Source organism: Mustela nivalis (assembly GCF_964662115.1).
Source record: "Mustela nivalis genome assembly, chromosome: 11".
NCBI lineage: Eukaryota > Metazoa > Chordata > Mammalia > Carnivora > Mustelidae > Mustela > Mustela nivalis.
Genome location: NC_139030.1, coordinates 68,307,797 through 68,320,977, shown reverse-complemented (window position 1 = coordinate 68,320,977; position 13,181 = coordinate 68,307,797). Strand labels below are relative to the sequence as shown.

The window sequence follows — 13,181 nt, the reverse complement described above, 5'->3', positions numbered from 1 at the left end:
GGACCCAGACGGAGAGTGGGCTGGAGCAGTTGAGCAGAGGAGAAGGGAAGTGCCTAAGGACAGCTGGTCCCCACCCAGCCTCCTTAGACTGAACAAGGGGCAGGGCTCGGGGCCAAACCAGGGGAGGGACCCCCAAGCTGATGGAGGCTGAACCCTCTCCAGTGAGGGCAAGTGCGGGTACACAAACGTAAATGAAACGCTTCCCACACCAGTATCGTGGAACAGTTCAGACAGTCATAGTCATGGTTCACTACAAAATTACTTTAATTTGGAAGTGTTCAAAAAAATAAGTTAATGAAATAGTCTGGTCATCTGGCTAATCAGTTCTACAAACTCCACACATGAGATGAGCACATGTCGAGTCAGGGGAAACAAACACACATGCATATATACAAAATCAGAAAGATTAAAGACTCTGAAGTTCACAAATAAAAGCCCTTTAACAGCACAAAACTCAACCGAACACTAGAATGCTTTTCCAAGGTCATGTGAAAAATGAATTCCAAGTCTATTTATAAACCTAAAATCTGGTAACACCACTGGCTTTTGTCCTAGCACTTCTCAAACTTGCACGGGAGTTTTTATAAAGTGAATTGGCCTAATGCTTGCGAATTTAATTCCTTTGCCTGGATGGGGCTTGAAAACACCTTGATCCCGAGCGAATGAAGAAGAGCAGCGGAGAACTGGAGTTGGCTCCTCAGGGGTCTCCCGTAGGGCACAAGGCCCCTCAGGGCTCCAGTGCCCATGCCACCTCCCTGGCACACCTGCTCTCTGTCTCCAGGCTCACACCGGACAGCGCTCCGCTTTCTGAGAAAGAAGACGACAATATATCGGTGTTAACACAAGATTCTAAGACACTTGCTTCTCTCTGATAGAATTTCTAGGAACAAAAGCCATTGGCAGGGCCCTTGAGAACTCGCCTGACACTGCTACAGTGTCCCCAGCCCCCATCAGGGTGCTGCAGGGAGTCTATGCCTGGACCCCCCAACACCAGCTGGGTCCACCCACCCTGAGCAGCGGCAGCCAGACACACCGGCCTACTGCCACCCACCTCTGCAGCCAGGAGCCTCATTGGAAGAGCCAGGGCCCCTTGGGTCCCCTAAGAGCATGTCACTCACTGTCTGCAGCCTTACCCTCCCCTTCTGCTGGCTTAGGCCACCTCTGGCTGCTCTCAAACCCTCTGGCCCCCGCCCCAAGCCCCTCCTCTGCGTGCCTCCTTGTCAGGGGCTCCCCTGGGTGCTCACCCACCTTCTATGGACCCAGTGATGTTCAAGGACCTCTGGAACAGAATCAAGCCCCATTTGTTCCACAGGTAACAAGCCAGCTACAGGCCCTGACATTTGTGTCCAGGACAGCATGGAGGAGGGAGCTGCCTCCTCCCCAGACCCAGGAAGATCACCTGGGAAAATCTTCCTTACCTTCTTTGCACATGTCATGTATCTTACCTGGCTTGTTCATGTGACACACCTCATCCCAGGTGTAGTTAGCAAGATTCATGGGCTGTGTCACCCAGGGGTCTGTCACCAGCTTCTCCAGGGTGGTGCGCTGCTCGGGGACAGGCTGCAGCAGCCCAGACATGAGGTTCATGAGATCTGGAGACATAAAGACCCACCCTAGGCATGTGGCCAGAAGACCAATGGTGGGTCCGGTCTTGGGCTCAAGAAGAACAGGTCTCAGAGCAGCGGGTCCCAGGTCTGCCCACCGCGAGTACCTCCGACTAGACAAGAAGTGGCCTGGGAACCTCCACTGACAAGAAACTGGGGGTTCGGGCACACGGTCCCAGCTACTTGTGGAGACCAGACACAGGACATGCTTGTCCCCTCTGAAATGAAAGCATTGAGTTCAGGACCTCCCATACCCTGCTCACCTAACCTCCATGCGGAGCTTCCAGAGCTCAGCCTGCTGGCCATGCAGAGCCTCCAATGACATGAGGTTCTTGTGCTCAGAGGAGAGGGAGGCGGCCACAGGCAAGCCCTGCACTGTCACCCCGGGAGGCAGCATGGGCTCTAAGAGCCTCAGCCTTGGGTCTAGATTTGAGTCCCATTTCCTGTAACAATGCGGGTGTCTCCTCAACCAGGCTGCTCTGACCTCACCATCCCACAGGAGTATCTTGAGAATGCAGTGAAAGAGTATATGGAACGATTTTGTGCATGAAACAGCATGTTGCAGGAAGCACGGTTCATGGGAACCCGAACTTTAACAAAGGTGCAAAAACCCTCTTCTAGGCTGCTAGGGACTGAACTGTCTCCACACCTGCCCCCACCCCTAGGTGAAGCCCTAACCCCCAGTGGCACCTGGGAAGTGGTCAACGTCACATGAAGTCATGAAGGTAGGCTCCGTGATGGGAGTAGTGTCCTTATAAGAAGAGAGACCAGGGGCACATGGGTGGCTGTGTTAAGTGTCTGCCTTTGACTCAAGTCACGATCCCAGGGTCCTAGGATCGAGCCCCACATCAGACTCCCTGCTCAGCAAGGAGCCTGCTTCTCCCTCTCAGTCTCTGCTCCTCTCCTCACTTCTGCTCACGTGCTTTCTCTCTCTCTCTCTCAAATAAATAAATAAATAAATAAAATCTTAAAAAAAAAAATTATCGTGAGGATTTAGTCACATTGAAGTTACCCTTCTGTTCAGATTAGTGTTTGACGACTAGAAAGAAAGCAACGAGGCTATCAGCATGGACAGAGTCGCTGTGCTCAAGGAGAGGGACCAGGCGCCCTTACCTTCCGACACCAGGTATGGGGGGTGGATCGTGGCCTCCATGGTCTCCTCCAGCTCACAGAAGGGGTTCTCCTCAAAGATCAGCGTGTACAGCGTGACCCCCAGGGACCACATCTCCAGCTCTGGCCCCTTGTATCTGCAAGGGGGAGGTGGCGGTGGCATTTGGGCCATACTGGGGCTCGGCTCGCCCCACATGCGGCCCTGACAGTGGCCCCCAGCGTGTTCTGTGGCCCTTCTCAACTACACCCTCCATTCCAGCACCTCCACCCCAGCCAGCCATGCTCCAGCCACATGCTGGGGAGGAAACAAAAGCAAGGCTTCATATCCAGGCAGCTGAGAGATGCCCACCACCAGATAAGAGGGTGTATAGCACGTGAGAGCAGAGCGCCTCCTGATAGGGGTGGTTCCTGGAGGAGGTGGAGAGAAGGCACAGCAGAGGGTAGGCTCCAGTCCTCAAAGGAGCAGAAGGAGGGTCAAGGCAACAGCAGCAACCTAGAGAGGGTGAAGGAGGCGGCAGAGGGGTCCAGGCTGGGCCAACTGGGCAACCGCCTGGGGACCAGGGTACAATGGGGCCCTGCTGCCATCTTTTGTCAGTGTAAGGATGGACCTCACCCAGCTCCCGTGCACTGGCACCTGTGAGATGGCGGCGCTCTTACCCTAAGCCCCACAGCTGCCCAAGAAATGGCAACGTCACTTTATAGAGAAGTGGGGCACTGCAGCCGAGCTGCCCGGGAGTTGGCTGGTCACTCAGCTCTGGCCCAGAGATCAGAGATCACGGAGTCAGACAGCATGGCTGAGAGACACTTGTGAGCAAGGAGAGGGCCCAGGACATCATGAGGCCAGAGACCAGGATGGGGGGCAGTCAGGAGGATAGACGTGAGGAACGTGCAAGACAAGAGGCCGTAGGAGCAAGGGCAAGAAAACCTCCTTCAGCACTTTGTTTTCATGTTGTTTAGAGAGACGTCAGGGCAGGTGCTCCAGAAGGTGGGGACACCCTGGGGAGGACCGGAGGTCTCTGAGCAGCACTGAGAGGCACCATCACCCTGCGCTCCCCCATGGAGGCATCCCAGTCTGGGTGCAGGGGGTGGGGTGGGGAACAGACAAGCCACACAGCACATGTTAGGGTCCTGTGGACAGGACAGGTGGCCCTCTCCAACTCCAATGGCCACCACAGGACAAGACAGCAGCCAACAGCATGCTGTGGTCACCAGGCTGATCAAATTACATCTTTAGAGAAACTCCCAAGGCCCTTCCGGGACTACCCCCTTCAATATGTCCTATTGGTGGTTCTGGGTGCACATAGAGACAACAGGAGAAGGGTTTCCTGAGCATCGCCCAGGGCCCCCAGCAGCCTGCAGGCTCTGGGGCAGGGACACGCTGTCCCCCTGGTGGGAGCAGGAAGGCCAACTAGGTCCAGGCTGATGTGGGTCCTCTGCACTTGTGCCTTTGATGCTGGATGTCACGGGCTGCCAGCCCAGCCACCTGTTACTGGAATTGGCTATTGTGCCTGTCATCGCCATGACTAAACCCAGCTAAAGAGAGACCCTCTCCTCCTACTTCAAGAGTCTCAACTTTTGGGCCTCCTATCCTGATCTTTCATCTTATTCTCAAAGATCCAATTACATAAAACTCCAAACACACATAAGAGTTGAGAATGTAACACTACAAAGAGCAGTGGCCATGGCCTACCTCCCCTTAGCCCACCATAGTTTGCCAGTCAGCCCACTTGGGACCAAGACCTTTATCAACACTCCACAGCCTGTGTCATGAAGAGGCACCAGCGGAAACTGTTCTCCCACCTAAACACCAAGCAGTCCTGTGGTATCCCCAGAAGATGTGAGGTCTGGCCACAGCCTGGCACCGTACGTACGGGTTTCCCATGAGGACTTCAGGAGCACAGTACTCGATCGTCCCACAGAATGTGTGAAACAGCCTGCCCTTCTCTAAGTAGGCAGCAGAGCCGAAGTCGATGAGCTTGATTGTGAAGTCCTCGGCAATGACAATGTTCTCATCCTTGATGTCCCGGTGAATGATGTTCTTGGAGCGCAGGTAGCCCACTGCCGCCACTAGCTGCAACCAGGCAATTCAAGGAAAACAGGCGTCTAAGATAAGGACTAACTTGAAAACAGGACAAAACAACAAAGAAAAACACCTCTTATCTAATTCCTCATGAACTAGTGGCAGGAAAGAATCCTGGATATGCAGACCCAATCCCCAGCTCAGCCGCCATGATGCAGGTCCGGGCGGGCTACACCCCCAGCAACAGCATGCACCAGGGTGGGATTCTTCCTTAAAATTTCATTATTCTCATTAGTAGCAGTAAGGACACTCAGCACATTGTTAAGTATACAACACATTAACGTTAGCTATGAAATAGGACTTCGTCCGGCGTAACTGACACTTCATGCCCTCCCACAAACACCCCACTTGTCCCCCAGCACAAATACGTGATTTTCGGGTTCTCTCTGTGTGCTACAGACAAGCATCACTCACCCCTCAACACACAGAGTGACAATCTCAGGAGGAAGGACACATGGACCACAAGCAAAAGCTACAAAGACATGTGGTGGGTGCTTCGATGAGTGTGGTTTGGTTGTGAAATGGGAGACGGCCCTAGAGAAAGACTGAGCATGACACCTTTGGTTCACACAGAAGGAAAGTGTCCTGCCCAGAGTTCATGCCACATTGAGGGGCAGAGTTGAGTGGAAGCCACGTCTCCAAACCCCTGCCTCTGATCTCTAGCGGTTTCTCGGAGGGCAGCCCCCGGCATCAGCCACTTGAGCCCCAGCATGCATGGGGTTCTCGTCCATAGGCATGTAAAGTGATTCCCCTGGAAATGGGCTTTGTTCCAGCAAGCCAAGTGCAACAGTCCCCACTCTGGAAGGGAACAGTGACAACTGCTGTCTGCCCAGACCAGAGAAGCCTACACAACGTCTGATGACAGAGATGTACATAAGGAAGCTTCCGGTTAAGTTTAAATGAGATGAGTAAAATTTATGACTGTATTCACAATTTGGACACCAATCATACCAATCAACATAGTGTCTTCACGGACATGGTCATTTTAATTAGAGACAATTTTATGTTTACAAGTGAATACCCTTGAATCAGAGGCTATAGTTAATGGTGGGTTAACTGTGCCCCATTAATTAACTTACAACTAGTAAACAAATACACATTTACATGCACATATATGCAAACAAAAACGTACCCTCATACCGATCTACACAACCATGCATGCACAGATACACACGTGTGCACACCCAGACACTCACACGTATGTACATAAACACACACACGCACACATACATGCCAGGGTCCAGCTGAGAAGAGAAACTGCGATGAACGTGAAAATTTCATGGAAGCTTATTAATAGGCAGCAAGGGATTCACCACAAAGATCTGAAGAGAACCTGAGTCCAGACAGAGAAGCCCTTCCTCCCACAGGCCCTCAGGTACCCCTGTCGCCCAGTAGAGCTCGTCTGTGAATGGCCAGACACATTGGACCTGGGGCTGGTCACTGGCACCGTTTGTAGACACTGGCATATGATGATATTTTTCTATAACATTGTGAATCCCTACTTACATATAATAGCACTTACATATATAAATTTACAGAGGGACTACTTGGAATAGACTTTTTTAGAAAGTATAGGACCCTATAATTACCAAATCAATTGCCCCAGAATTAACAACTCAGAGAAAGCAGCTTTCAACAAGTAACTCTTGTTACATCTTACAGTCTGCCTGCCGTGAAGATTTCAAAAACAAATTTTTACCATGCATTACAATAGGCGGGTATATAATCTTGCAACACAGAAAGAGGGAGAAAGGGGACAGTCTGAGCAGAACCATGATGCCTGAAATTTATAGATAGGTGCCTGGGAAACTTAATATCAGAAATCCAATAGCTTCTAGGAATTTATAGCTCTGAGTAAGAAATGTCAACTTAACGCAAACTCAAGTCCTCACCAGGAAACAACTGGTGAGCAAGTATGGGAACAGTATATATGAATATCCCCTTTCCAGGTAGTTCTCCATTGTTTCCAGGGAGCTAGGAATAGTCTGGGACACCTAACCTTCTCCTAAAAACTCACAGGAACAACTGTCTCCTCTCCACCCACTTCCCAGCCTCTTTATCTCCAGGATGCCTTTCTATTTTGCTTGTCACTCTCCCATACCAACAAAATAATAACTGGACAAGATCAACACATAAGCAAACATGAAAGAGACCAAAATAAACATTGTGAAACAAGGTTGCTAGAATCTCAACCTTTCCTGATTACCTCACTTAGCTGGACAGCAGGACTGCTTTCATCCACTAAGCACAAGACCATCCCATACACAGTGGGTGCCTCAGAGGCTCTTTTGGACTGAACGCACAGCCTTCCCTCATCAGCCCTGTAATGATCCTTGCATACAACTTAGCAATGGTTTCTTGCTGAGAGACGAGGGCTCAAATCAGATGCACAGGCCTCGAAGCCTAACCTGATCGCTTCATTGCCTAAGTTTTGCAACTGGTGTGGAAACTGTATGAATATAAGTTTTAGTCATTAAACATACTTCTCTCATCAGTCCAGGACAGCATCTGGGCTCCCCCATGTATCTTAATATAGATCTTACTCCATAAAATCCAAAATCTGGAGGCTAGATCCCAGCTCACAGAAAGAAGTACATGTGAGCCATCACATCGGCAGCCCCGGGACCCCAGCCCAAGCCCATGATCTCCCCAGCATGGCTCCAGCCTGCTCACTTGTCGGAAGATGTAACTCGCCAGGGGCTCATCAAGGTTGGGATGGAGGTCAATGAAGGCAAAGAGGTCCAGACCAGAGCCGTGCTTCTCCATCACCAGCTGAAAGAACCCTTGGTTTTCAAATACATCCAAAACCTGGAAAAAGACAAAGTCAGGTCTGGGCCTGCTGAGGTGCCCTCAGGACAACATATTTAACAACAGTTCATGGGAGTGACGTCAGGGTACCACTAAATGACAAACGGCACCCCACCTTGATGATATTGGCATGGTCCACCCTGGACAGAATCGCAATCTCCAAAGTAACTTTCCCAAGTTTGGGATCCTCGATCCAACAATCCTCCAAAACCTTCTCCTTCTTAATAAACTTCACCACCACCTATGAGGAAGATAGGGGAAAAGTGGCTGCCAGCGTGTCTCTGGCACTCCATTGAGTGTGGCGCCCGCCGCCAGCTCCGCAGACACAAACCTTGAGTGGGCCTCCCCCTGAATCCCAGGGAAGGGAGAGAAGAAACCCAGCCCGCCCCCACACATAGCACAAGGAATGGAAGGGTGAGGCTGAGGAGATGGAAGCGCATGGTGGAGTGGCCATGAACTGGGCCAGAGACCTAGAGGCAGGGGCCCCTCAGAAACCCCATCACCCCCAGGTCACAACTGAGAGGTAGAGCCCTGATAGAGGAAATGAAAGAGGAGGTCGGAGAACTGGAAAACAGAAACCGAGGCCATCAACCGCATCGTCTGGGAGCTGAGGGGAGCCCAACAAAACCAACAGACAAAGCAACACAAGCAAACGCATCACAGGACACAGAATGTCACAGTGCTGAAAGGCCGCATATCAGGGAGACGAGCACCATAAGCCACTCAGCAGAGCACTGGTTGTTGGGGAAGAATGGCCACAGGGCCTGGGGGCACACAGTAAGCAGGAACTGCAGGTCAGGCCCGCCCCACGCTTCCGCTGGAGACCCCATAAGATGACCCACGAGTCCAGCCCGATGAGCTCACCATCCACGGTGTGGACAGCCAACACGTGTGTGCTGAGCTCGGGTGAGCAGGGACGAGGGGCCCAGCGGAGGGGCAGCCAGGCAGCGGGAGGGGGCACGCAGAGGCGGGAGAGGCAGAGATGGGCATCCGCAGCGCCCAGTCAGGCCTCACGGTGACCACGCAACAAAGGGGATGGCTCAGCGCCAACCATCAGTGCTGACAAGCGGTCAAATCCTGAAGATGGTGCCAAGTGAGGGCTCCCTGATTCCAAAGGCCAAGGAGGCACGTGAGAGAAGGCAAGAGGACGAGGGAAGCAAGGCCAACGTCTTGGCACCCGGGAGCGTGGACAGGTGGGGGGTGCGGAGGCCAAGGCTGGAGGTAGAGAGGCCTGCTGCCCACCCCACTGCGGGGTTCAAGGAGGGGCGAAGGAAGGCTGCTGCTGGGAGCCTCAGAACACAACTACAGGAGGCTTCGGGGACAAAGTACAGAGCTAGAAAGAAGGAAAAGGATTAACAGAACAAAAGAATAAATCCTCTTGAGGTAAAGAAAGCTTTAAACATTCAGATCAAAGTATTACCAAGTGCCAAGCAAGAATAAAGAACACACACACACATAGAAATACATCCTAGGGAAATTTCTGAACTCCAAAGATTAAAAGAAAAAAACTCAGAAAGAAAAAACACCAGGTTGCTCTTCACAAGCATGCTAGAGGCCACAGAGCAGAGGTCACGTTCTCAGAGAGAAACCGTGTGGATCACCACAAACACATGAGGGGAACAAACCAGTCAGAATACGTGTGAGGACATGACATGTGACACCCACATGTTATTAGTAACCAATATTCCAGCAAACGAAAACTAGACACAAGAGGGGCACCTGGGTGGCTCAGTGGGTTAAAGCCTCTGCCTTCGGCTCAGGTCGTGATCCCAGGGTCCTGGGATCAAGCCCCCCATCGGGCTCTCTGCTCAGCCAGGGAGCCTGCTTCCTCCTCTCTCTCTCTGCCTGCCTCTCTGCCTACTTGTAATCTCTGTCTGTCAAATAAATAAATAAAATCTTTAAAAAAAAAAAGAAAACTAGACACAAGAAAGGCAAGAAATCAGATACGGAAATAATGCAGGTTTCAGAAACTCACCAAAAACCACAGAACACGCTGAGAGAAATATAAAGATCTACACACTTGGGAGAGACACTCAGGTCGTGGGTCATCACAACTGCTTTGTGAGGATAGCAGTGCCACCAACTGCCCCACGGACTGAGCGTCCAGAACTGTGCTCTGTCCCCCAATGGTAGGCCTCACCCTTACGGGGCCATGTTCTGATGGACGGCTTTCCAGAATCATCTGCAGGCCTCATAACACTGAAGCTGGCATCTCTGCTCTGAGATGCAAAAAGACTCGTGTGTTTCTTTTCAAACCAAGAGAAGAGCTCCTAGGTTTCTTTCTTCTTCCTTGAGGTCTAGAGGTCTACAGAAACCCTATAGTCTTTCAGGTTCCTGACTCAATCAAGAATGGAGCTGCCTCACAGAGATTAGAGACAGCAACAAAAACTTGAGAGTTAAACACCCTATAAACACGTGACAGCAAGAGCAGCATACACCACAGCCTCGGGAAGGCGACCAACGTGGGCTCAGAAGACGTACCCTGGAAGCGCCCTGTTACTTAGTAATAGTCCAACAACCATGTTCAACCCAATACGCTGGAAATATAGCCAAATTAACTCAAGGAAAGTATAAGAAAACAAAACACATATTTGATGAATAAAGCAGACAATTCTTTAACAAGTCTAGCAAAGATGAGAGAGCATGGACACAAGAATCAGACCAGCCAGGGGCACCTAGGTGGCTCAGTGGTTTAAGTCTCTGCCTTCAGCTCGGGTCATGATCTCAGGGTCCTGGGATCGAGACCCTCATCAGACTCTCTGCTCAGCAGGGAGCCTGCTTCCCCATCTCTCTCTGCCTGCCACTCTGCCTACTTGTGATCTGTCAAATAAATAAAAAAATTTAAAAAAAAAGAATCAGACCAACCAAGGGAACAGAAGCAGCCGCAGATATATCATTGGACGTGCTAATGTGCAAAAAGGCTTCCAACTCTACCAGCCTCTTGCAACTTTGACAAAAAAAAAAAGAAGAAGAAAGAAAACTGATGCACGAAATATAAATTAAAAAAAAATCCCAAGTAAAAATATTAGCAAACCAAAAGAATTATTATAATCAAGGATTAAAAGAATATTATAACCAAGGATTGGTTCTATGGGTATAAGTTGATTAGTGTTATTCATTATATTAATAAAGAAAATGAGAGTATGATCATTTCAACAGAGGCTGAAAAGACATCTGATAGAACTCAATACTCATTCTTCAAGAAAAATTTCAGTGAGCTGAAAATAAAATGAAATATCCCCAGCAGAAGATCTCCATCAAGAACAGAACAGGGGACGGGCGCCTGGGTGGCTCAGTGGGTTAAGCCGCTGCCTTCGGCTCAGGTCATGATCTCAGGGTCCTGGGATCGAGGCCCGCATCGGGCTCTCTGCTCAGCAGAGAGCCTGCTTCCTCCTCTCTCTCTGCCTGCTTGTGATCTCTCTCTGTCAAATAAATAAATAAAATCTTTAAAAAAAAAAAAAAAAAAAAAAAAAAAAGAACAGAACAGGGGTGCCTGGTTGGTTCAGTCAGTTAAGAATCTGCCTTCAGCTCAGGTCATGATCCCAGGGTCCCAGGATCAAGCCCTGCATCGGGCTCCCTGCTCAGCAGGGAGTCTGCCTCTCCCGCTGCATGCGTTCTCTCTCTCTCCTCTCTCTCTCAAATAAATAAATAAAATCTTTAGAAAGGAGCCACAGCAGCTGACGATGACCGGGCAGAAGAGCCGACAGCTCGCCTGCTCCTGAAAACGGCCCTGTGGGTCCCAGAGGCCGGGGGGCTACAGACCACATAGAAGGAAAGACAGAGCTGGCCCCCCTGCAGGAGACTAGCCACTCACCTAGAACATCAAAGGACCCACGGGAAACATGTCAGAACCAGGCAGACGGGTGCAGGAAGGAAAAGCGTTAACACAGACACTCAGCGGGTAAAGGCCAGCGGTAAGTGATCAGACCCCATGTGGTCAAAGGACCCCACGCACGCATGGCACCCCGAACTCAGCAGGCAGCACAGGAACAGTTGGGTAGTGTCACAGTATTTGCAGGGACAAGCAAGAGTGCCACCACATTAACTGCCTCAAATCTCAAAATGCTCAATTACAAGTGCAATCCCAACAGGACTTGAGAGGAGGGCAGCTAGGTCTCCGCCTGAAAATCTACCCCCAACATCAGCCTCTGAGTGAAAGGACACAGTGTGAAAGGACACAGTGAAAGGACACTTCAGCATGCATCTGAAGTGGTGAGCAGGACGGCTGGGCATGATTATGTGCGCTGGCGGAAGGGCCCTCCAAGGCCAGAGCCCCACCTGGGCTGGCCCGTGTGCTGGGTGCTCCACAGAGGACTCCTGTCACAGCAATCCAAGAGTTTGGACACAGAGGCACTGAGGCCATGGCTGCATCTGAGCAGGGTCCCCACTACTGAATGTGGCCCAAGATCCCGAGTACCTCCTTGTTGGCTTCCTTGTCCACTGCAGTCCAGACGAAGCCAAAGGCACCGCTGCCCAACGGGCTCAGCGTGCTGTACTTGTGGGAGTATGCACCCTCACAGGCCGCCAGTCCCTCCAGCTCCATAGCCTTCGGAGGCTCCTCAAACCAGGGCTTGCTTCTGAGCATCTGTAGATGAAATGGGATGCCTGAGGGACCACATGTGACCAGAGGAAAACAGGGAAGAGCAAGCAGAGCCATGTCACCAGTCCCCTATTCCCGCACCCTGCTCCTCCTGTGTCCTAGGGGGGCTGGCCTGAGAAGTGCTCTCCTAGTCCACCCAAACTGGCGCACACACCAAGACCCCACCCAGCACACAGGGCAAACTGAGGTTTCAAATCTCACGTATGGCTTCAGACTCACCCGGAACACCAGCAAGCACAGGGAAAAAGCCCTAGAAGGATCCTCCTCCCATCCCAGAGGAAGCAGAGGAAAGAAAGACAGAAAGGCCAGGCAGGACCCCTTCCCACACCATGCAGTAGGTACGAGGCAGGAGCTGAGCACAGACCCCTACCTCCCCTACGCTGGGTCCAGAAAGCTCGCACATGGAGTGGCTGGAGCTGGGCAGGCTGGCCAGGAGCAGGCGCGTGCGCGTGGCTGAGTCCCAGTGGCTGTGCAGCAGGTCTTTCACGAGCCAGCAGCAGAACAGGGTCGAGGAGCCCTGGAGCTCCACCCGCTTCACCTCAAACTGCACACCTGGAGGGCAGGGGAGGTCAGCATAGCAGCAGCAGCCCGGCCCGGCCAAGGATGCACAGTCCCCCACAGCACCCACACAGGGTGGGGTGGGGACACCCACACTTGGACAAGGGAAAAGCCTGGAAACCCGCATTGGACACCACCCCCTACCCCGCACCATGTCTGCCTTCTGCTGCCAGGTCTGTGGACGGCCTTGACCATGGCCACACATGAACATTCATACGAGGCCATTTCCTGCACATGCATGGGTATTTTCACAGCCTCCAACATATACACCAGAACAAACATGGGGTTATCTTTAGGGGGCATTTACAGGGGATTTTATGTTCTTTTTGGTGTCATTTTCTAGTCTTTGTACAAATAACATATAATATTTGCATAACTTTTTAAAGTTTAGGGGGAAAGCCTGAAGTCAGCAGTAAGGACA

The 13,181-nt window shown here is 51.3% G+C and overlaps 1 protein-coding gene across 1 annotated transcript in view; it reads right to left on the bottom strand.

Moving 5' to 3' along the window:
* Positions 1-246: 246 nt before the first annotated feature.
* PASK (PAS domain containing serine/threonine kinase) overlaps positions 247-13,181 on the bottom strand; it is a gene marked incomplete at its 5' end in the record, with an annotated part of 37,362 nt that continues 24,427 nt past the window's right edge. Inside the window, 8 exons of the mRNA XM_082690075.1 lie at positions 247-807; positions 1,446-1,592; positions 2,718-2,851; positions 4,586-4,785; positions 7,468-7,602; positions 7,718-7,843; positions 12,020-12,187; positions 12,573-12,754. Coding sequence (XP_082546201.1) covers positions 728-807; positions 1,446-1,592; positions 2,718-2,851; positions 4,586-4,785; positions 7,468-7,602; positions 7,718-7,843; positions 12,020-12,187; positions 12,573-12,754 — 1,172 coding nt within the window. The 3' untranslated portion in view covers positions 247-727. The remainder of the gene's footprint in view (positions 808-1,445; positions 1,593-2,717; positions 2,852-4,585; positions 4,786-7,467; positions 7,603-7,717; positions 7,844-12,019; positions 12,188-12,572; positions 12,755-13,181) is intronic.